Source organism: Monomorium pharaonis, chromosome 11, assembly GCF_013373865.1.
Source record: "Monomorium pharaonis isolate MP-MQ-018 chromosome 11, ASM1337386v2, whole genome shotgun sequence".
Lineage (NCBI taxonomy): Eukaryota > Metazoa > Arthropoda > Insecta > Hymenoptera > Formicidae > Monomorium > Monomorium pharaonis.
Window position 1 is genome coordinate 6,179,912 of NC_050477.1, and position 23,649 is coordinate 6,203,560.

Sequence of the window (23,649 nt, forward strand, 5' to 3'; positions counted from 1 at the left end):
TGGCTGCTGCACCCCGCCATCCCCGTCTACGAGGGTGGTCGCCCCCGGCCCTACGCGCGATTCCCGGAGCCGGCCCTACGCCCGAGAACTGTGGGAACGAGGGGCGTAGGGGAGGAGGAGGAGAAGGAGGAGAAGGAGGAGGAGGAGGAGGAGAGACAGGAGGAAGAGGACGACGACTTTGAGTACGCAGAAATTGGAAGCACAAAGGTGACGAAATGCAACAAGAATCTATCATCTCGTGAAAATTCCTTTTCGCCATGGAATACGCCCCCGATTAATTTTATTCACCTCTCGAAGAATCTACATCGATCGATGGTAGTTTCTACGTGCACCCATGCAAACGATACATGTTAAGCAAGATGGCTGCCGTGGCGCGCAAACTTCAATATTCTTGTAACCCCCTTGTAACCCCCCTTTTCATGCACATATTAACACGAAGGAAAATATGATACCGTAATCCTATTTTGATTGTTCCATTTTCATTATTGTGAATGGACATAGGAATTATTTTGTCTGTCTGCAGCAGCAGAGCTCAAATCATATCGGGATTATGTCGGTTTCCATTTCTGGCTTGCGGTTTCACCAACCTGTTTACGTCGGTTGATTTCGCCAGCAACAACAGACAACGGCATATATCGCGTATTGTTCTCGGTCGTTGTTTCTGCCTTGCCGTTTATCGCGAAAAACTTGGGCATTGTTTGGGCTCATAACTATCCAATAATGATAACTCAACTCTTTTCAAGCCTTTCGCATTTTTTATCTCTCTTTGTTCAGCTCTTTCGGTTTATTCATCTTCTTTCTCCCGTTTTCTCCATTTGTTTTGGACCTCTCTATTTTTCGGGTCTCTTTCCCTCCGTGCGACAAACGTATCGAAAAGAGGGTAGTCGGTCCATTTTGCGGATCCACACCGAAAACCGCAGTCGTTCCGGAGGGATGGAAAAGGGCAAGCGAGAGGCCTCGCTCTCCGCCACGGGCCCTGCGGGGCCGAAATTGCTCAGGTACAGAGTTGATTACGCGGGAGTGGCAATTTTGACTCGTAAATGGGGAGACCTTTTAGGGAACGCTTCCGGAAATAACATGTTTCTTCCCTTTCTATACTTTGAAAACTAGTAATCTAATTATTTATTGATAATTTTGATTAGAATAGATGCATTTAACTAAAATCTGAATGATTCTAATTAAATCTAGATCTAGAATAATATCAAGAATTATCTTATTATTTTTATTTAATATCCTATAAAAATATAGGATATGAAATAAAAATAATAAGAAAGTTAAATATTGATTCCGTAAAGGCTGAAATATCAATAATTAAAAGATAGTAGGCAGCAGTTTTAAATAATAACTGTTAAAACATTAATGTTTAGTTATAAATAAATGTAGTATGATAACTGAATAAAGTTTACCTACAGCGTCTTCATTTACGACAAAATTCTTTCGGGATTATCTATTTCTTTGCAATAACTCGTGATATCGATTAGCGAATTACTGGTAATTTCTATGCGAACGACCGGACGGTTTGCTCGTAAATATCACGGGCGTCCACCGAAGAGGGAGCTCTCCGACGAGAGAGGCTGACGAAGAGGGGAAGTGGTGGAGGGCGGTAATAGAGGGTGCGGAGGCCGAGAGGAGAGAGTACGCCGCGTCGTTTCGAACCCTCCGCAACCGGGCCTCGTGAATTATTTCACCTCTTTCCTCTCCTCTCTCTCTCTCTCTCTCTCTCTCTCTCTCTCTCTCTCTCTCTCTCTCTCTCTCTCTCTCCCTTCCTCCCATCGACATTGCCAGTTCAGGTATATTCGGGATTAATTAGCGCATATACGCGCTCGCGAGGTCCGATCAACAGACAGGCGGCTACTAAAAGAAACGATAATTGTAAGATACGACATTTTTAACGTGCTCTTCCGTCCAAGATAATTGTCACTCTTCGCCTCGTTTTCATAATTAATTGTACATACGCGAGACAACTTTCTTCCTTCTTCTCTTACCTTCCTTTCGTTAAGAATCTGCCACTGAGCCCAAGAGTTAATCGGCATTTTTTTTTAAGAACGCTGAATGAGCATAACTTTTCCTTACAGTGCAAATGTTAGTCGTAAAAATTGAATAGCAATTTCTATTTTAGTTTTGCCAGTCAAGAAGATTACGCAACCGAATAATTGGTAATTATACAGTTTATCTGGATTCCTGAACAAAATTCCCCATTTTGCTATATGTAAAAAGTATTTTTCGTTACTTTAGACCTGTAGTATTTTCAACGTCGTAATTACTTGTCTCATTCGCCTACTGTTTAAATTACACGCGTAATCTCTCCCTTCGGAAATCTACACCGTTTGCAAATATCATATAACACAATTCGCAGTCACTATATGAGGGACGGAAATACGCGGTGTAGTCATTGATATTACGCGTCAGTGCAAGAAGCAGGAAGAGACGCATTCGAGAGATAGAAACAAAGAGAGAGAGAGAGAGAGAGAGAGAGAGAGAGAGAGAGCAAAGAAAAGAAAAAGAAAGAGAAGAGAAAAAAGGAATGCTACTGTTTGAAACGGGTGCCGGATAAGTCTCGGTATCAGCATCTAGGCATTCGCTACCCTCGTACTTCCTTCCAACCGCAGTACTTTGAGCACCATCGCTCTTCCTCCATAACATTATCCATCAGCAATTTTTTTTCTTCGGCCATCGAAGCCAAAATGAATGGACGTTTTCGCAGCAACATTTCCTGTTTTTTTAATACAATACATCTTGTATGGCATGTAAAATATTTAATTAAAAAAACTACATTATATTATTAATATAATGCATATTAGTTTTTCCACATTTTTTATTATGCGAATAATTAATCGACAATATATATTTGTGAATTAATACAATCAATCTTTAATAATTGCAAAGCAAAAGACAAGAGAGAGAGAGAGAGAGAGAGAGAGAGAGAGAGAGTGAGGGAATATGCATCAAGTTTTCTTCAAATCGTTCTTCTTCCATGGTCCCTCGCTCATGGAACACGGATCGGCACTACCCCTATATATTTCTAACCCTCGGTCGTCGTAACGCCCCTCTCATTCTTGTGTGTCCAAGGCTAGACTGCTAAATATTTCAGACAGCAATTCCGACTCCCAGATACAAATGCGCCATCCGACAAGGACATACAAGTGAAATTAATAGACGTCTCATACCATATAACGTCCCTGCATTAACCCCTTCATTGTGACAACGTGTCTTGAAGAGACCTTGCATGTTTTTAGTTTTAAGAATTTATCATGTTTTATTGTATACCTTGCATATTTTTCTCATATAATAAACTTCCGAGGAGGAGAAGAGTATTCTCTTGGAAAAGCTACAAGGAATAAATACATCCGTTAAAGAGAGAAATACGAGAAAGAACAAAATTATAAAATAATCTATACTTTAAGTAAATTAATAAAACTACAATTGATTCAAATGTATTACAAATATTACTCAGGTTTACTCCACACCTAGTGCGTTTCGTATGAATCATTTGCAATAATTTTTCTTTCTGCTTGAACCGTATAAGCCCGTAGAACGAGAAAATTCCGTGAAGGATTTTACTCGGCGCCTCCTCTTTATCCGGCGGCGACAGCAAAGGCGCCGAAGAAAATAACATAGGTCTGCCGAGCGGACGAGCGAGCGTACCGAGCGAGGGTTGCAGGGTGCTCCTTCTGCAACGTGGAGTAGGGATAATAAGGAGCAGGTGGTGGCGCGTGCTCGTTTATACAGTCGGCACCCGTGCCACGTGGGATCGTTGGTAGGGCTGGAAGAGACGGTGTACATACACCGAGGAAAGAAACGACTGAAGAAGGATGTACCATAAGAAATAATGCGTTGGTCCACAATTTTTTTGTACCGTCATATAATAAACTTTTTTATTGTAATAAGATTGAATTGTGCATTAAAAAACGCAATGATTTTTTTACATCATTCCTCTGAAAGTTTTCTTTGTCAATAAATTATACTCGATCGTTCCCATATAAGCTGTTGTAGACCTCGTATGAAAAACAATTATTTTTCATTTTTCGAATCTTTGCTTCTTTCATTTTAATCGCGTTGCATGTCATGATTAAATTGCTGTTTGGATACGACGGTCGATGAATATTGGGGAAGTAAATGTATCTGTATGAGGAAGTTACTCATCGTCCATTGACATTTTTACAATAAAAATCAGATATCGGTGTGTAAATAAATTATTATTTCCTTATAAATTATTATTTAATAATAATACTTGAAAAAAGTTATTCTAATAAGTCATACCAATTTTACATACAAATACTTTTCTGTTATCCTTCAATTGATGTTAAAAACAGCATTATAAATTCAATAACATTACAAATACTAATTGCGGTCACGTATTGCACGCAGTATAGACATCTTTCTTCTTTGTTGTGTGTTTAAACATGTAATTGCTTCTCGTACGAATAACGCGAACGAACGCAGCCGTCATCGGCCGGAGCGGTCGCCACGTGTCGACCGGCGCGCGGCGCGACGCGGCGTGTCCCGTGCTGGATCACGCTGGGCTAACGCACTAATTATAATAATGAAAGGTAGAGAGAGGTACAGAAGAGAAAAGCAGCACCTGCTACGTACCGGCACCCGCATGTGACCGAAGAGGCGATGACCATCGCAACAACGGTCGTCTTCCATCTTCGGCGTAGCGCCTCTCGAGCAGGACGAGCGGGAAGACGAGAGGAAAAGAAGAGGAGAGGAGAGGAGAGAAGGAGAACACGACGGCGATGGTGGTGATGACTCCTCTTCGACCCTCGAAACGGGTCGGCTGGGCGATCAAGGAGGGAGGGCAGGATAGGGCAGGTGTCTTGCCGTCTGGCAGCTGCCTCCCACCTGGGACGAGTCGGACGCGCGAGCTGTTGTTACTCTTTCTCGGTTACTCACGGATATACGAAATGCACTGTGCGCGAGTACGGTGTCACGGCGGCATTTCGACGGCAGGTACGTACGTACGTACGTGAGCACGGTATAATTCGGGGCGCACCACCTGGCTGATGCCGCTAGCTGACTCCGATCTGCTCTTAACTCTCTCTTCCTCTCTCGCGCGCGCGCGTCCGCGCACGCACGAATCCTGGATATTTTTTGCCGTATGGTGCGGCGTAAAGAGGAAAAGGAACATCGGACCTAACGAAAAAGAGGAGGATGCGCGAGAGATGTGGCGGAGGCCGAGAAGCCGGCTCGTAAAGACGGTTAAGTCCAGCCGAACAAAATAATGCTCGTGTACTTAATACCGTGGATGATGGTAATCGTAATTTTGTTGTCGAGAGGTGAAGGGAGAGGGACGGTAATAAAGTTACACGCAGTTTATTGGATATAACGTGCCAAGGAGGCGAGAGTGGCGGAGGATTTCATTAGCGTGCGAGAGAGGTTGCCATAATTTATGGCTCGCGTTTTTTTTTTTAGTTTTTAGCTTTCCTCGGCGCAAACCTGCGAGAGCGCGTAATCGAAATTATTACTATAGTATGCAAAAATGCGTGAAATGGCAATTAAATTTGATTCGCTCTAATGACAGATTTCATTAATCGCTTAACTCTCTCTCTCTCTCTCTCTCTCTCTCTCTTTCTCTCCCTGTCTCTCTGTCAATTATTAGCGCCGGCCACGTCCCGGCATTAATTTCGATATCGCGCGACGTGGAGTTTACCGGGGAAGCGATGAATTCGAAGCTGATGTCAATTTAACGGGCATTGCGTGACAGGTCTCTTCCGCTTTTCACTTCCACTCCGTAGTATCCTCTCTTTGATCGATTCTCTAAACTCTCCACTTCGCTGGATTTGCGCGCGAACCGCAAAACCAATCGTTTCGAACAACCGGTGCCCGAAAGGTGCCCTCTCCCTTTCTCGCGAATCCATTCCGGCCGCTACTACGCGCTGCTCCGGTTTCACCGTTTTCAATTTCATTTCCGAAAATCGGGGAAAAACATTTTAATTTGCAGCACGGTGCCTTACGGCGATTTTATATGACCGCGCGCGCCGAGTTTCAATCGATTTCGGGGGATGCAGTCGCGTCGCCGCCATCGCCATTGCCGACCGCGCATACGCATTTCCATTTTGATCGTTCCTCCTTTGAATCGCCTGTCCGAGAGTTCGTTGATTTACACACGCGGCCCGCAGTTGTGCATGTTAAATACGTATGCGCACATGTCGTCGCCCGCCACCGCTTTCACGGGGATGAAATCGATAGGAATCCTGACGCGCGTATTGGTCAATCGACACGCCACCGCCGTGTCAAGCTTCGACACATGATTTCTTCTTTAACGTACTAATGTTAATTTCTCTCCGGTTTCTTTTCTTTTTTCGACAACCACAAAAATATTTTGCTTCATCGACTGAATCTTGAATCTTAATTCTGCTCGTAATGGATGAAACTTTACAAAACGTCGTTCATTAAATTATTATTGACTACAAATAGATGGGGAAATTTAATAAGTTATCACGTAATATTTTACATATAGTTATTATCATATTCCATAACAAGTAGAGACGTGTTTAAAGTGGGGATCGTTATCTGTATCCCGCTTGTGAAATGGATCGAGTACCCCGTTCACTTTTTACGCTTGTGCGATACCCGACGCCGTCCCGTCGCGTTGTCACATTGCCATCACAATGCCATCCTTATCGCCGTTTACGTCGGCGCACCTCGCTTACGCGCCGGGATCGGCAACGTAGATGAGAGTGCGACATTCTCGTTATCCTCTTGCAGCGCGAATATGACACGGGATCTCCCGGGCGCTCATCGAGACAATTTAGCGTGCGTTCATGCTCTTAGGCAGATTAAAATTTTTTCGCGTCAGTATTGCATTCTTCGTGCATCCTATAATTCTCTAAAACAAGAGTGAAAAATAAAGAAAGACGCAAGAGAGAGAGAGAGAGAGAGAGATCCGCGGAAGCATTTCTTTTCCCGCGCGCAATTTGATGCAGCATGCCAGATGCTGTAAATGCGTTGGAGCGTGAAATCGATTTTTCGGCAATGGAAGAAAGTTCCCAATACCGAAACTCAAGTCTCCTAAAACGACACTTTTCAGATATTGAAAGCTAAATATTGGACTGTACAATTAATAATGATGAAAACATTCCTAAATAATTAAAAAATAATCCATAATTTATACATCCGTGGTTTTTTTCTATATCAAAGACAAAAGCGAATTTTTGAAACCGAGAATAAAATCTACACCATTTTTTTATGTAAAATGCATAATTTAATTAATAACGAGTATATTATTGATAAGATACCTGAATTAAAAGTCTACTTAATTTATATTTTGTTTTTTTAAGAACTTTATTTTTATATATGGAAAAAAGAAACAAAAAACATAGCATTTACTGTCTATGTTCGACTTATTTTTACTTAGGAAATACTTAATTATTACAAAATCAAATCGCTGATATTGGAAAAATTGCTACGTTGTTTAATAGAAGACACTTTCTAGTTGCATTTATGTTTCTAAAGTTTCATTTTTTAATTTTTATTTAAGAAATATAACCCAAATACAAATTGGTACGTCGGCAACATTTCTTTCGGCGTCACGATAGGTTTAGATGCCGAGTCGTATTCTCCCATAACGTTCTTCTCTCGATAACGTTCGGTAGCACCGAAGAGGAAAGTACGCGAGAACAAACGTTACACGCTCTCATTGTACGCTCTTAAGCGAGGAGTCGCGCCGTAGCGGACACGCAATGTTGCTCGCGCGCGTCATTTCTCCGCGCCGCGGTCAGTGCACGCCGCGAGAGGTTTTCGCGCAAATGTGAAATGGGTAATGAAATTAAAATATTCATGCCGCCGGATCGAAGAATATCAATCGGAGGATAGTGGTTATCTATTATTTATCCGCGTTGCCGTTGAACGGCATTCCTCAAGTCCGGAGTAGCCGTTCAAGGGCTATCGGTCTGTTACGAAATCAATTCATTCTCATCGTCAACGACGTTCCGTTCAGATCGAATAAAAAAGTCCTGTCGAAATCAAAAGTCACTTGCGAAAACGTCCGTTGTTTAATTCACAATTTTATCGCGGAGAGCACGACCTCTCGACTTGCGAGAATACAATGGACGAAGGACGCCTCGTGCGACTTGTGTGCGTAAAAACGTTATGCGCAGCACGGAGATTCGTCTTCCGTCATCTCCTCGGATTGCGTTCCGCGAATTACGACGCGGCGCTTCTCTCCCAGTTCTGTCGCGACGAGCGGATGAGTAACGGCTAATGATAATACAATAATTATTATCGCCTCTGTAGCCGCGTGGCGAGTCAGCGAGCCAGTGTGTTGTTGCCACCCTCGACACCCAGAAAGTCACGGGCGACCGGCGTGCGGTCGGGTGTGGCCGCAATAATTATTTCACTGCGTACGAGCAAATCATAGTGCGTGCATTGACTTACTTGACGTTTAAAATGCAAAATGGATGACTTAAGTGGCACCCTTCCCGATGCTCTAATCAGTCGTGAATTAATTAAAGCTCACTATCAGCATTTCTTTGCAGCATTCGAGGAATAAAATTTTATGATGTTAAAATCAGGTTCGCCCTAATTGCTATCTTACTGGAGATATTCTACTCGGAGATATGCTAATGAATCTGAGTGAGTCGGTCGTCGCGGTTCATCGTCCCGCTATTTACGAGCGAAGTGAATTTTACACCTCGCACTTTTCGTGGTAGACTCTTCTCTCACTTCGGGGATGAACTCACGATGAACAAAGGGATCGGGTGAAAACGGTACCTGTAACGAAATTGTAGGCTTCTTATTACTCGACGTTCGCGATGCACCGACTCGCCACGGGAATTCTGATCGGCCTCCCGGCTACAGAGTTCTGCGGATAACGCGAGTTGGAGAATCTCCCGAGAACTCGGTCCCGTTGCTCTCAAACTTCACTTTCGTGCATAGATTGTAGCACGAGTTGTGCAAGCCGAAGGGTTGTGCAAAATAATATTACGTGCAAGAAACGAATAAAAATGGACCTTTTACTTAAATAATAATTTTCACTTATAATCCTCGTCACCAACCATTAATTGAAATGGTACAAATACTAGGAAATCTTTTCAGAATTAGAGTTATATATCAGAGGATTAGCTGACTCGAGATTGAATTAATCAACGTTCGAATGTAAGGATTTAGGCATCAATTTGTTCACGCTGAGTCGCCGAAAGCACGGACTATCGAATGATTCGCGAAAAAATAAGGCGCCATGGCCGGCTCGTCCTTGAAAAGTCGACGCGAGCACACGGTTGCAAGGTGGGCAGAAGTCCACCGGGCGACCGGCACAGATTGTATTTCTTTTGGTGTGTGTGGCGATTCAGGTATGCTGCTAAATCAACGACACGTATATAACGCACACAGGCGCGGGAACTGCGAGTATGCCAGGCTGTGTTTGCGAGAAAAAGCGCATATTCATCCATACCCGCTGATGCCCGGTGACTTCACCTGTACCACATACGCTAGTTGCGTATATGACGATGATGCGTGTGTAGATTGAGCGTGCAGGCAGAAACGTAGATCGGCCGCATGAGAGGAAGAGAGAGAGAGAGAGAGAGAGAGTATGAGAGTGGAACAGGGAGAAGAGAGAAATAGAGACAGGCAGTCTGAATGAGAAAGGAGAAACAGAGAAGGAGAATGCCTGGAAGGTTGGATCGTTCGCTGCCGGTAGCAACGACCCTGGATGCATCGACTCCTGGGGTTGTTCGGTGGTAAGGGTAGCGGATAGACGGAGAGAATGAGATGACAAGGGACGAAGGGAGACAGGCATAATCGGCGAGAGGGTGTGTTGAGAAGGAAGGCGTGAGAGAGAGAGAGAGAGAGAGAGAGAGGGAAGAGGGACGAAAAGGGAGCAAATGAGGGAGGGCGGGAACGATAAAGGTGCTGGAAACTGGGGGAGTTACCCTTCGTTTCTTGTCCTTCTTGCTCTCGTAGCCATCCCGTGCATAGTATCTCTTCTTCTTCGCCACCCCGTTGCTATTTATGCTTTCCTTTCTCTCTTTCTCCTTCTTCCTCCGCTCTTCCCTTCACACATCCCTTTCAGCTAGAACTCCCCTCTTTCGTCCCGATCTCTCTCCATCTCGCTTGCCCTGACGGCTCTTCGGCTCTTCACGCTATTGATCCCGCAGCATCCACCGCGAAATAACGACGTAGGTCCCTGTTTCTCTTGTTTTCCCTCTCCCATTCTTTTTCTCTTTCTTTTGGGGTATCTTTCTCTATCGGCCTATTTGTTTCTTCCTCTTTTTCATTCTCTTTTTCACTATTTCTGTCTTCTTTTGCCACTGAAACGTTCCAATATACTCCGCAGAGATGGAAAAGATGCAGCGTACCTGGGACCTCCGTCACGATTCTACCTCAAAAATGAGTTCTACCTCAAAGTATTTGTCTGGGTGCATATTTTTTCGCCTGGCGCTTGGAAAACGTTCCGACAAAGAGCACTCTGATCTGAACCGAATCATCTATGTATTTATTAAGGCGAAGAAATAAAATTTTTTGCATGCATAATTAATGCCTCAACAAAAAATTTCGTTGACCGCTTAATCTTTCTAATCCGATTAAAACATTTTTAGCAAGAAACATCGCATCTCTGTTTTTCTTGAAAGGAAATTGAAAAATTCATCTGTTTCAAGAAGGTTGATATTTTCTGCGAATTCTCTACGATGAAATTGCACTCTATAATTCAGGCAGGAATTCATAACGAGAGACTTGCTAGAAGTAAAATGTAAGTCTGATATCTAAATTACAGAAAATTCGACGTATTCAAAGACATTCGAATTCCGACAAATCGAGTTATTAAAATCGACAGTTATTGAAGAATAAATCTCGCTGTGCCGATATCTCGGTATTATATATACATATACTGAAAGTAGAAAATAGAATGATAAGATCTGGAAAACATGTCGAATTTTCAAGAAAATTCTGCAATGTTAAAAATCTTTTGATCAATGAGTGTTTACACATGGTGTTAACTAATTAAGACGGCATGAAATTATGGCGATATATACAGCCGCATGCAAATGCCTGGCTCCTAATTGGGCGGTCCAGAATCGACGAATATCGGGCCGGATCCGCGTCCAGCCACGAGGCCTTCGTTATAGAGCTTATTATCTTCTCATTACCGTGGCGCTGAGGAAGCCGATAATATTTCTTCCTCGCATTGGCGATAATCGGTGGTAATTTCTTTCCGGCGGTGCCGCACGCTTATTTCTCTCTTTCCCCACCTTCTCTAACCCCAGTTCCAGCCGATGGTTCCGCGAAGACGGATGGCGGAGCGTATTTCTCGTGCGAGGCGATTCCCGCCGGAGGAAGACGAATGCAGGAGGCGACGTTTCGCTTTCCGACGCGCGAAGCGCTGCCCGAGAGAAAAGAAATTACTTTCCGGAACGAATGCTCGGGATACATATGCGCGCGAGGATTTTCGGTGGGCCAGGTGATGGTGATTCGGAAGAGAAGAAGGGAAGAAGACTGGAAAAATGAGTTGCAGAGAAGGGGTAGAGACTCGGTCGATCGAATCGAATTATTCTCATAATGGGTACGGCTATCTCGGTTTCGCCCGTTAACAAATTAGCATAACAGGGAATTGGCTTGACTCGACTCAAGAGAGAGAGAAAGAGAGAGAGAGGAAGGGAGGGAGGGAGTCAACCCCATCGGAAACCCCTCTCCCTCTCCCGCTAAGACCGTCTCGAGAGCCTGCGGAGAATAGGCGTCGACGGAAGCCGACTTCCGACGTTGAATGTCGCGTAGTTTGCGACGAGAATTGGATTCTGGAGGATATTGACTTAGTATTAGCTGAGATCTTAAAGGGTGTATCGAATTGTTCAGTTAATTATCACAGCTTGATCGAGAGCTGTTTGTTATATGAGTTAATCGGACCGATATAAAATTCGTCTCAGGTTTAGTGTGTGTTCACAAACAGGAGAAATTTTACATAAAAAGATGCCTCTTGTAATTAAAAAAAATTTAAATTACGAATTTCCTAAAAGTTAAGAGAAGTCGTTTAAATATTACTGCCATTAAATATTACTGTTATTCAGGTCGCTTTCGTGATTTTTTGGACAACTTATTACTCCCATTACGTTATTGCAATTATTTTGCGATGGAGTTTTGAGGAATTCGTTCCTTTTAATATAATGATTTAATTGTGTCGAGAACGCAATTTCCATCGCGCAAATCACATTTCTCATTCAATGAATGAGAATCCGGCATTTATTCGATAAGAAACGTCCGTTTGCAAAGCTTTATTTTTTTCCTTTTGCACTCGTAAATACGTGTAGACAGCCTCTACCTCTTTTTAAATCGTTACACGACGTCACGCGGTTTTACTTTCAAGCGGGTTTTTTGACCGACCGACAAAAACCGACCCCTCCTCGAGGTCGAGAAGGGATTTGTTCTCTTAGCGGAGTGGCGGTCCGAGGATTGAATAACTCCGACTGTGGAGTTGCGGCGCGACAGCGCTACATGCCATATCTGCGATAAATCTTTCGATCGCGTTGATCCGTGAATAAATATATTCCTTTACATTGTTGTCATTCTTGATAATAAATAACGTTTAAATTAGTATGACTAAAATCTGTAGAAGCTCACGCAATTATATTTAGTGACTTTAATAAAATTATAGAAAAGCAGATATTACATTAATATAAAACTAGTAATAATAAAATAGTCACAAGACATGTAGCTACATTTATATTAATAGTATACAAGTAATAAACTAGTTTAGTCACAAAGAAGTCTCTGTCGAGAGAATATGTGGGAGTGTTGTTGATACGCGAGTATTGATTGTAACATGATCACAACCGACGAGTGATTGAGAATAAATGTACTCTTTGCACTTGGCGTGAGTTGCAAATGTTCAATCTGTCCTCCAATCTCATCAGCGCCGATAGAGATACACTTGCTGGAATCCCGGCTGCTCGCACAAGATACTCCGCGATGCGTAAACGGTGGTCCAGATGATTTGTGAGAGAAGGATAATGGGTATCCCGGGCTCTGATGCTGCTACTGCTGCTGCTGCTGCTGCTGCTGCTGCTGCTGCTGCTGCTGTTGCTGCTGCAGCCTCATCGGCAACGGGGTGGTGTTCGTGGCGGCAACGACGGCGGGAAGACAGATAGAGAGAACGACGAAGCGGAGAGACGAGGATGACGCCGGAGAGGGCGGTGAACGCTCGCCGGCAGGGGTGATGGACGTCGAGGGTAGATCATCGCAGGGCTTGTTGCAGGGACCGGCGGCGATGGTGTCGGCGGCGGGCCTCTACGGTATAACCAGGGGTGTACCCACTACGGTGCACCGAGGGGTGGTTTCCTCTCTGCTCGCTCGGGTCAGTGCCCTCCCGTAACATTGAACCGCCCCGCGGTGCAGTCAGGGCCGAGCGAAGGGCGCGTGCGTCGTCGTACAACCCCCTCTGACATCCCGGCGCGCACCAACGTCCCGGCCAGCCGACAATCCTCCTCTCGTCTCCCTCCCCCCTCTCTCTCTCTCTCTCTTTCTCTTTTCTTTGCACCCACCCTTGTCATGGTGCGGCACGGCGTACGCCCCTGTCGGCGTCTCGATGCTTTAATTTTTCCACCCCTTCTTGTACCCATCCACCGCTGGTTTCCGTTTTAGACCTCGTCTGCCGCCAAAACATTGTCTGCACCCCTTCTTTCCATCCGATCGCAAAGCGCGATTATCCTTAAAATTGAGTCGCGGGACACCACAGTAAATCTGCTATTCCGGAATCGCTCCAGCCAACTCGCCGAGACGCGGGAGATGCTGCGCCAGGACGTTGCACCTTGCTCCACGAAGGATAATGCATCTACTTGCGTGGGGGAAGAGAGTGGGGAGTCAACGAGAGATTACTCTTTCCCTCCCTTTCTTTCTGTTCATCTCTAAGTTGCAAAGATAAGAATAACATTTTTATTTTCTTTGAGGTAAATAAATTGATAAATATTAAATATCTATTTTATAAAAGTTTAATCTAAATTAAAGTTTATAGACGCACAATAAAACAATGTAGGATTCTAAGGCTTTAGGTCTGCGAGCAACCAAGTCTATGTATGACATTTCAAAGCTCTATAGAAGACCGTCGGCCATTGTAACCAGCTAAAATTAAACTTATGGTTGTAATATTGGATATTCTATTAATTAAATGAGAATCGGAGCTTTTTCTAAACGATCGTAAGTGGCGAATTTGAAACTTTGGTAAAAGCTTCGGTCGACGTTCCTGTGGGAAATCCATTCTCGTCGTTACCCGACGAGTCGAATTCGAGATTTCGAGACTTTCGAGGTGCAACGAACTCCGGCCCGATCACTTCAGACGTCGGGTACAAAGTAGAAAAAGAAACGATATATTTTCGGTGAGCGTATACTGAACTGTAAGCACGCTAGCGTAGAACGACCTATTAGTTTCGATCGTTGTGTAATTTAATCAAATTTACACAAGTAATAACGTATGGATTGATATTTCGAATTAGAAGGTATATCGCTTGTCATGAAGGAATACAAGTTTGAGTTGAACGGTTCTAGAAAAAAAAAATCGAATCATATTGTTTGTCTGTCTGTCGTTCGTTTCTTCATCTTTTTTTTCTTCACTGGAGATGATCGATGCAAAATTGTGCTTAAAGGCGGCAAATTGCACGGCTAATTGGCTAATGCACACATGACCGGCGGCAGCGCAGGGGAGACCGCAAAAATTAAATGAGATTGTTGTCGCGGGGAAAGTTTAATTGGAAACTGTGCCATCCCCGCACGCGAGTCATTTCACCGCGGTTGTCGGTGCATCGAAATCATCTCGAATAAACAGAACGTCTGTCGGCTACGCGGTACACTTGGGACCGTGGTTTGGCTCGAAAAGTTTGAAACTTCATTAGAATCAGGCGTTGTTCTGACAACGCGGTGGATCCACACTGCCGTGAGAGGGAGGCGAGAGGGAGAAAATAGAGGGAGTGAGAGAGAGAGAGAGAGAGAAAGAGAGAGACTCGTGCAACCCCGACGACGACGACAACGGTGCGCTGAACTCTCCCTCGATTGTTCCGTTGACGTATCTTGAAGTGGAAAAAGGGGACGCATCGCACAGGGAATACACGAGGGGCGTGAAATGGCCTCATTTCGCAGCGCGGAGAGTCGCCGATGTAGCACATATCGCTTCTTCTCGCTCACGAGTGTTAGATACGCGCGCCCTACGCGAGGTGTATCTACTGCATGCCGGCCAACTTTTGCCAGTGACGTTTTCTGACGTTGAGGAGAATCTCCGAAGCGGTATGATATACAGTCGGCCGTGATCAACCGCGCTATAATTTTCATTTCGCGAAGGAATATTTACAGCGAAACTTCATGAAACAAATATTTCCGATGTTATGCCAGATATCAACAAAAATAATATATCGAGCGACACTTTTACGCCGAATAAGACAAGTACGTATAATTGATTTAATCGCTCTTATCCATTTAACCTCGTCAAAAATCGATTATTAGAGCACACTCTTTTAATATAGATGTTAGGTAATATTTAAAACTTACATAATACTTGTATACTTTATATACCTACAATTATGCATAATAAATCTATATCTATCTTATATGTAAGTAATTAATCCTCAACGCTATAGATGATTATAACACAATATAGATAATAATTATTTAACTTTATATTATATTTGTAATCTAGGTTTCAAAGAGAATTTTGCAAACTTGCGAGAATCGGGGAAAATAGAAGGTACGGGATTATTCCTTCTGTAGAGTTTATTCAAATCGATACGTGGAATGAGGTGAGTGTTTCAGAAAAATGACTCTCGCGACGGACACACTCTAGAGGTGTGTAGGGCACTACTGCAGAGAAAGCTGAGGACTGGAATAGTACTCCATAAAGCATTCATGTGCGTTCGAGTCCTGGAATAGACGGCGTGCCATCAGTGGACATTCGAATTCTTCGATCATAACATTATTTATACGCAGCGCATCGCAGTGTCATCTCTTGTTCAAGTTGCCGCGTATCCTATTCCACGAGGAATCAGAAAACCTTGTGAGTAGCGCATAACGCAGCAGCGCAGCGCTCGCGCGCGCGAGGGCGCGGGAGCGAAATTGCGTTCAGCCCAATCTCCCCGATCCTGGATATCCCGTAAACAAATCGGATTTCGGTTTCCGAGCTTTCCGGCGATGGTCGGGACGTGAATAAAAGAGAAAAGCACTCGCGCGCTTTTACTTTGAGCATCGGGAAATACGCGGCGCGTATAAAATACTTTCGCGCCGTCGGTGTTTCGTGCATCGCGACCGCAGCGATAACGCGCGCAAGAAACGCGCGCGCGGCTGCCCGGCGACGCGTGCCACACGGATCATAGTTTCTCCTCATCTTCTTCCCGGACCGGAACTCGAAGCGACGTGCATTATGTATATACTTCGAGTGCAAAATGCATTCGCGCTCATTCTCCGTCACTCCGGTCGCTGCGGTCGTCCATTTTCGATTCCACGCCGGGACTCGCTCCCGTATTTTTCCTAAGGTTACGACGACGCGATTTCGCGGAAAATCCGATGAGTGCGACGAGAGGGTAGCCGTTCTTTCGCGTGCGCGCGGGGAGGAGTGCCAACGGTGATGGCGGCGGCGGTGCACGGTGGCGGCGGCGACGGCGACGGCGACGGCAGCCCGCGCAAACGGGGGTGGATGGGACGTCGAGAGGGTTTGCCAACACACCGTGCAACGAATGGAGATCGATTCCGAGTCTGGGTCAGGCGAGGGCGTTCACCCCCCGGTGCAGCCCGGGAGACACGGAATCCAGGATCGTAGCTAGGCTATCACGGCATAGGCGGGGTACTGGCCGGGGGTCGGGGCTTCGGGGCTGCGAGGGAGGAGGGTGCACCGGCGCTCGGGACACTCCCTTCTGTTGGGTGCAATGTACGCTCGCTCTCCTCTATGTCCAAAATCGCGGCTCCGGACTGCCGCAGCTCCTGCAACCCCGCGCGCGACGAGTCTCGGCCGACCGCGATGACGCTCTTGCCGCAACCCCCAAGTTGACTCTTCCGAGTGATTTAACGAAAGTACATCTTCTTCGAAAGAAGACTTCGGCCCGATCGAGGCTTCTGCATTTGCGGAACGGATGCTCCTACATCTATCGCTTATCTGAGATTATCTTTCGTTGAAATTACATCCCTTTGGCTAGTCACGCAGTAATTTCGCATTTGATTTAATACGATCTAGCAACAGATTATCATAGATTTGGTAACGATACATTGTTGTAATGATACATGTTATACTTCTATATGATATATTATAAGACATTATCTTCATAATTATTAAACCAGTCAATTTGCCGGTTGTACTAGCATTGTCAGCGACGTAACTTGATTCGGGACTTGTTTATTAAATCTATAGGTTTCATTGAATTAAAAAAAGACGTGCTATACTCGGAGAAATTAATTTTTTCCTATTGTCCAACTATTCGAAATGGCTATAACGCGGTTTCGCGATGTCGTGTTTAACTTGCTTGCCTCAATGTTTGTGTTTCGATCGTAACGCAGCGGTTAACAGAGCAGTTTGCTAAATTTTGTTTATCTCCGAAGGATCGACGCGATGCGTAAACGTATCCTTCGTATCTTCCGCTTTAACCTGGCTACCAGGAGCGAGTCCCAGGACGAGGTGAACGATCGACAGGGTGGTGGTACGTGACCTTTTGCGCGAAGGATAACGGCAGGGATGGGGTGGGGGACGCGGCGGTTTGCACTATGGTAACACGGGGGTGAATGCACGTACTCCAGGGGGCTTATCCTGCAACTTTTCGACGCATGCGTTTTGCGTACCGGAAATTTTCGCAATGCGTGACGTCACTGGTGTCGCGTCGGAGCACTGGTGTGCTTCCTCCCTCCCCCCCCCTCTCTCTCTCTCTCTCATTTTGTATAATTGTTTTAATAGAGTATAATTGTATTATGTTATGCAGTGGTGAGAATATATGTATTTTAGATAATATTATTTATGCATGAACTGAATTGACATGTATCTTGTTACTTTATTTTTGCGCTTGTGAGGATTATTCTAGAACGCATAATAAATAACGCTTTTTCCCTCCTCTCTCTCTCTGTCTCTTTCTCTCTTTCTTTTTGTTTGTCCACAATGAAAGCGTATTTTGTAGATAATTACGATGCGATTTTTAATGTGCATTAAAATACTAATTGTGCTACGCTTATCGTCATAACATGATCGAGCCGTATGAATCTTGCAGCGGGTTATTATATGTTAACCATAATAGATTATGAACTGAAATCGTTGAGGTCGCGACGCGGTTTCAGTGGCGTAATGGATTTTGGCTGTATTGTATGTAACTGGCGCTTATAGATACATGCAGTCACGCATGTACGCATAAATGTACACATGTTACATATACTATTACTTCTGTTTACGCGAAGCGGTTTTCTTGCTGATTTTATAGAAATATACTTAAATATCTCACATAATGGGTAAATTTTTTAAATTCCCAATCTTTAAACGCGGATCTTAGATGGTAGAATGCTGTTTTATCACCATTTCTGTGAACGGTCCTGTAAACGGAGAAGCGAGAGTAGGCACACATGACAAGGGGTAGTTTTCAGAGGTCGTGGTGCCCATTCGTATGCAACCGGGATAGCACCGAGCGTGGAGAATCGATGCGTGCAATATGTATTGAATTCTCGATGTTCCCGATTCCTTCGTTTTTAATTTTCGATTTGTATAAGTATTACGAGAAAAAAAAATGAAATTTTTGTTGAGAAAAATAAAATCCTCGATAATTTTAGGGGAAAATAATTTCACGAGTAGTTTCCGTAAGAAATTTAGCCTTATACGAATCAAGAAACGGTCGGTAACATAGTCGGTCACAATAACAATTCGATATCGACGGCGATAAACTCGACAAAAAGCTTTCAAGTTTATGTGCAGTTTTTATTTTGTCGCGATGAAATACACGAGGAGAAAAAATAATTAAAAAATTCTCAGCCACTTTATCAACAAAATATTTCATTTATTCATTATTTCATCATTGTTTATTCATTTATTATTGATGAACGAGAGAGAGAGAGATGAGGGAGAGAGAGAGTGAGAGAGAGAGAGAGAGAGAGAGAGAGAGAGAGAGAGAGAGAGAGAGAGAGAGAGAGAGAGAGAGAGAGAGAGAATCTTTAGTGCCAAATGGAGGTCGAAGAGACTAAAAAAATATAGCGAATGCCATCAAATATAAAAGCGAATTAATTTATGTATTGTCAATTGTATGAAATTTTTAATTGATATAACGAAAATCGCCAATCATGCAAAAGGGATCAATAAGCATCGACAAAATATCATTATTGGCAATCTAGCATGACTTGAACAATTCATTCGACAACATTATAGCAAGAATATAAAACAGTATTTCAAAATAAGAGTTGACAACAATGAGATAGATATATATTATTGAAAAGCTTAGTTTATGACAAATTTTATTTTAATTTAACTCTATAACTGTATTGTTCGAATACTAAATGATTATATTATATTGTTTAGCTCAATTTGATAACTATAATATAAGTTTTCTAAGAAATAAAAATAAAAAAATTTGCAAAAGAAGAAATCTTACATTATAGACAAAACCATCAAAATGTAAATATTAAAAAAATACATTTTTACAGAGAGTGTTACCATAAAATCCATAAATGAAAGAAGATATAATATATTTTTTATTACGTTAATTCACGTTTTATTTTTACAATTTTTACTAAAGCCATATATAAAAGATTTATATATTTTTGATGACAAATAATAACTGATTTAATTACTTATTCTTTAACTTTGATTACTTAATACAAGTAATTTTTAATACAAGCAAAACAGTCAAAAGTATCTTTTAACTATCTCTATTATTAAAATGTAATTAAAAACTATAAAAATTCATTGAAATATAATTGAAATGTACTAAAAAATTTATTATTTAAGGATGATAATTATTTTTATCTTTAAGTAGTATTTAATAGTCATGTATGATAAAAAAGATATGGAGGTGAAAGAGTTCTGATTTAACGATCGCAGATAGCATTGTATTCGTGTAGGTATAAGAGAGGAAAGAGCAAGGTTATCTTATAAAGTTATGCTGCATGGTCGCTGAGCTCTTAGAACGAGTTTTAGCCTTGCCTCGTACGATACAATAATCATAGTTCTAATTGGTTTTGATTATTTTGATAAACATAATATAATGATATTCGACTTGTACGATATTCCGGTTATTGTAGTATTCGTCCTTTTGGCGATGTATTTCGAAAGTAAGTGGATTGTCTGGCTTTTTTCATCCGCAGCGATTTTTGTGTTCTGCGCCTTGGTATATGAACACGTGTTCCAGAGAAAAACAAAAACTATTAAGAACAAGCATGTGGTCGTAAGTATGTGATAATAAGGAAACGGACTACCTCACCAATTTGATTAAAACTTAACAATATCGTGTATATTTTGTACGTAAAACACGAATCTGTAAGTAAAAAGCGTCGCTCTGCTCCGCGAAGGGAGATAATAGTTAAAGTTTTATAACCTGATAGTCGTCAACTTTAACTGTTGATATCTCCCTTCGCGGAGCAGAGTGATGCTTTTATTTACAGAGTCGTGTTCTAAAAATACACGATTTTGTAAAGCAAATTGGTGAGATAGCTCGTCTTCTTTACAGTATTACCTACGAAACAATTCACAGGATAAAATTAATTCCAACAAATTATTTAACATTTTATAAAATGCCTTATATAATATCGTTTTATAGGTAACCGGTGGCTCCAGTGGCATTGGAAAATGCATAGCAATTCTCGCTGCAAAGAGGGGAGCAAATGTAACAATAATAGCGAGGAATGTGAGAACTTTAGAGGAAGCAAGATATGAAATACTACAGGCATGCGAAAATAAAGACACACAAAGGATAGAATACAGATCTTTAGATATCGGAGCAGATTATGAAACGGTCGAGAAAACATTAACAGAGTTGGAGACTGATATGGGACCAATTTACATGCTTGTAAATTGTGCTGGTTTAGCGCTTGCTAGCAAAATAGAAGATACTACTATAGATACTCTCAATACAATGATACGCACAAATTTCCTAGGGACATATTACTGCATTAAAGCTGTGGTGCCAAGAATGAAATTTTTCAAAGAAGGAGTGATTGTACTTGTATCATCTCAAGCTGGTCTTCTAGGTATGTGCATAATAACCCAGAATGCATGCAAAAAATTTTTAGTGTTATTTTAAATTGTATTGTGCAGGTGTCTTTGGATACACAGCCTACTGCAGCACAAAATTCGCACTCCGTGGTTTGGCAGAGAGCTTGGCGATGGAACTGAAGCCGTACAACATTTCCGTTACTCTGTCTTTGCCGCAGGATACGGACACACCTGGTTATGCCATCGAAGAGTTGTCAAAACCGCCAGAAACGAAAGCCATATCGCAAGTAGCAAAATTAATCCAGCCCGAGATTATTGCTGAGAAAACTCTCGTGGATGCATTGGTTAGTACATGAAAATTAATGACTTTATTATCATTTTCTTCGACTTCCTTTGTTAAATGAAACTGAAACATATTTCAGGCAGGAAATTTCTTCTCTACTGTTGGTCTGGAAAGTTTTCTAGTGGCAACGGTGTGCGCAGGATTATCACCGGTTCGGTTATTTCGTCAATTGTATATACAAATGCTTTTAATGAGCCCATTGAGGTTTGTCGGCGTGAGCTGTCTCGCCTATTTCGATAGAATCATCGCAAAATACCAGTCTCGAAAATTTTGAAGCTTTAAATTGAGTAAGAAGGGAAATCCATGATTAAGAGATTGACATTACATTCCCTTTTAACCAAAACAGGTATCATTCTCACTTATAGTTTTAACAGATTTTTTAGTTCCATAACGACCGCGTTGGTAATATCACAGAACAATTTATTTACATATATGTTTGCATTTTATTTTATTTTTTAACAAATTACTGTCTTATTTTTTTCACGAAGAGAATGAGCTTACTTTAAAAACAGTGATATGTATAATAGTATAATACACATGCGTGATTGTAAAGATCTTATCATATGTGTGCAAGTACATATATTTACTGAAAAAAATTGTTAATTTGATTAAATTTTCCTACTTGATTAAATTTCTTCAGTTTAAGTATTTATGGATTTATCTTAAATACATAAACTATTTAAAGTTAAATTCACATATTTATAAATTAGATTGAAATATATAAATACTTAAATTGAAAAGTTCAGTCAAATTAACAACTTTTCTCTCAGTGTATGTTAATAACGTTTGTACACTGCTAGAAAAATATATTCTATTTACGACTATAATTGCATAGTAAAATAATTATAGTCAGGAATATTTTTATAGCAATTACTAGCTATGCCCTGCCACGCGTTGCTGTGGCTCTTTATTCTTATGCTACGTTTTTTTCAAATTTTCTTTGCTTTCGTTGTTTAACTTTCAAGAGCCTTGCTTTACTATTGCTCTTTTTATTTTATTTTTGAATAAACATTTATCTATCTTTAATAAATCTAATATTTATTTATTTACATACTTCTAACTTTTTTTTCTAAAAGCTGCCATGGATTTAGAAATCCATTCAAAAGACTGTTTTAAATAAGTTCCTTTTTTTCAATAAAATAACAGCCATCTTTATTTTTTTTATTACCTTAATTTAAACACAATAGAAACATTCTTCGCCTCTCCCAGTCTCTTCCGTCTCTCCTGGTCTCTCCCCGTCTCTCCCGGTCTCTCCCGGTCTCACCCGGTCTCACCTCGTCTTTACTCGTCTCTCCCCATCTCTACCCGTCTTTCCCGGTCTCTCCTCGTCTCACCCCATCTCTACCCGTCTCTCCCCGTCTCTCCCGGTCTCTCCCCGTCAGTCCCGATCTCTCCCCGTCTTTCCCCGTCTCTACTCGTCTCTCCCGGTCTCTCCCCGTCACTCCCGATCTCTCCCCGTCTCTACTCGTCTCTCCCGGTCTCTCCCCGTCTCTCCCGGTCTCTCCCCGTCTCTCCCGGTCTCTCCTCGTCTCTCCCCATCTCTACCCGTCTCTCCCGGTCTCTCCCCGTCTCTCCCCATCTCTACCCGTCTCTTCCCGTCTCTCCCGGTCTCTCCCCGTCTCTCCCGGTCTCTCCCCGTCTCTCCCGGTCTCTTCCCGTCTCTACTCGTCTCTCCCAGTCTCTCCCCGTCTCTCCCGATCTCTCCCCGTCTCTCTCCGTCTTAATGTGTCAAAATTTCAATAATATTAATGAAAAACTATTTTTTACATTTAAATTATGGCCATCATTTTTGAAACACCGGTATATCCCAAATCAAACGCCTTAAGAACACTCCCGTTTTCGAATGCAACGTTGTGTCAAAATTTCAAAGCAATCGGTGAATAACTTACGGAGATCTTAGATGAGTAACAAACATTTTACATTTTTATTTATATAGATAGATTACTATAATATTAGTAATAATAACCATATGCCATATTTTAAAGCTATATAATTTATAGTATAATTTTTTAATAGGCGACAACATTATAAGTACATGGTTATTATTACTAATATTATTGTAACAGTTACAATAAAAACAATATTCCTGATTATAATTATTTTACTATGTAATTATAGTCGCAAATGTCATATTTTTCTTTCAGTATAAGCAAAATATATTTAATGATGAATAAATTGTATGAAAGAAGATAAATATATATGTATGATAGATATATTTAATGCCATATTA

General features: G+C 42.1%; 1 protein-coding gene and 1 long non-coding RNA gene across 2 annotated transcripts; both read left to right on the forward strand.

Moving 5' to 3' along the window:
• The first annotated feature begins 5,135 nt into the window (after positions 1–5,135).
• On the forward strand, positions 5,136–18,663 carry LOC118647922. Its single transcript, XR_004965071.1, has 2 exons — positions 5,136–15,360; positions 15,614–18,663. It is a non-coding gene; the product is annotated as an uncharacterized LOC118647922 (long non-coding RNA).
• Positions 18,664–20,009: 1,346 nt separating this feature from the next.
• On the forward strand, positions 20,010–22,243 carry LOC105829135 (3-ketodihydrosphingosine reductase). The gene is made up of 4 exons (XM_012667791.3): positions 20,010–20,309; positions 20,682–21,111; positions 21,179–21,420; positions 21,499–22,243. Exons 1-4 carry the CDS (start codon positions 20,130–20,132, stop codon positions 21,691–21,693), a joined length of 1,047 nt encoding a protein of 348 aa, XP_012523245.1. The 5' UTR covers positions 20,010–20,129; the 3' UTR covers positions 21,694–22,243.
• Positions 22,244–23,649: the final 1,406 nt, after the last annotated feature.

Coding starts and splice junctions, on each gene's coding strand:
- LOC105829135 (XM_012667791.3), top strand. CDS start 20,130: ATGATATTCGACTTGTACGATATTCCGGTTATTGTAGTATTCGTCCTT. Junction 20,310..20,681: donor TTAAGAACAAGCATGTGGTC/GTAAGTATGTGA, acceptor ATCGTTTTATAG/GTAACCGGTGGCTCCAGTGG. Junction 21,421..21,498: donor AAACTCTCGTGGATGCATTG/GTTAGTACATGA, acceptor AACATATTTCAG/GCAGGAAATTTCTTCTCTAC.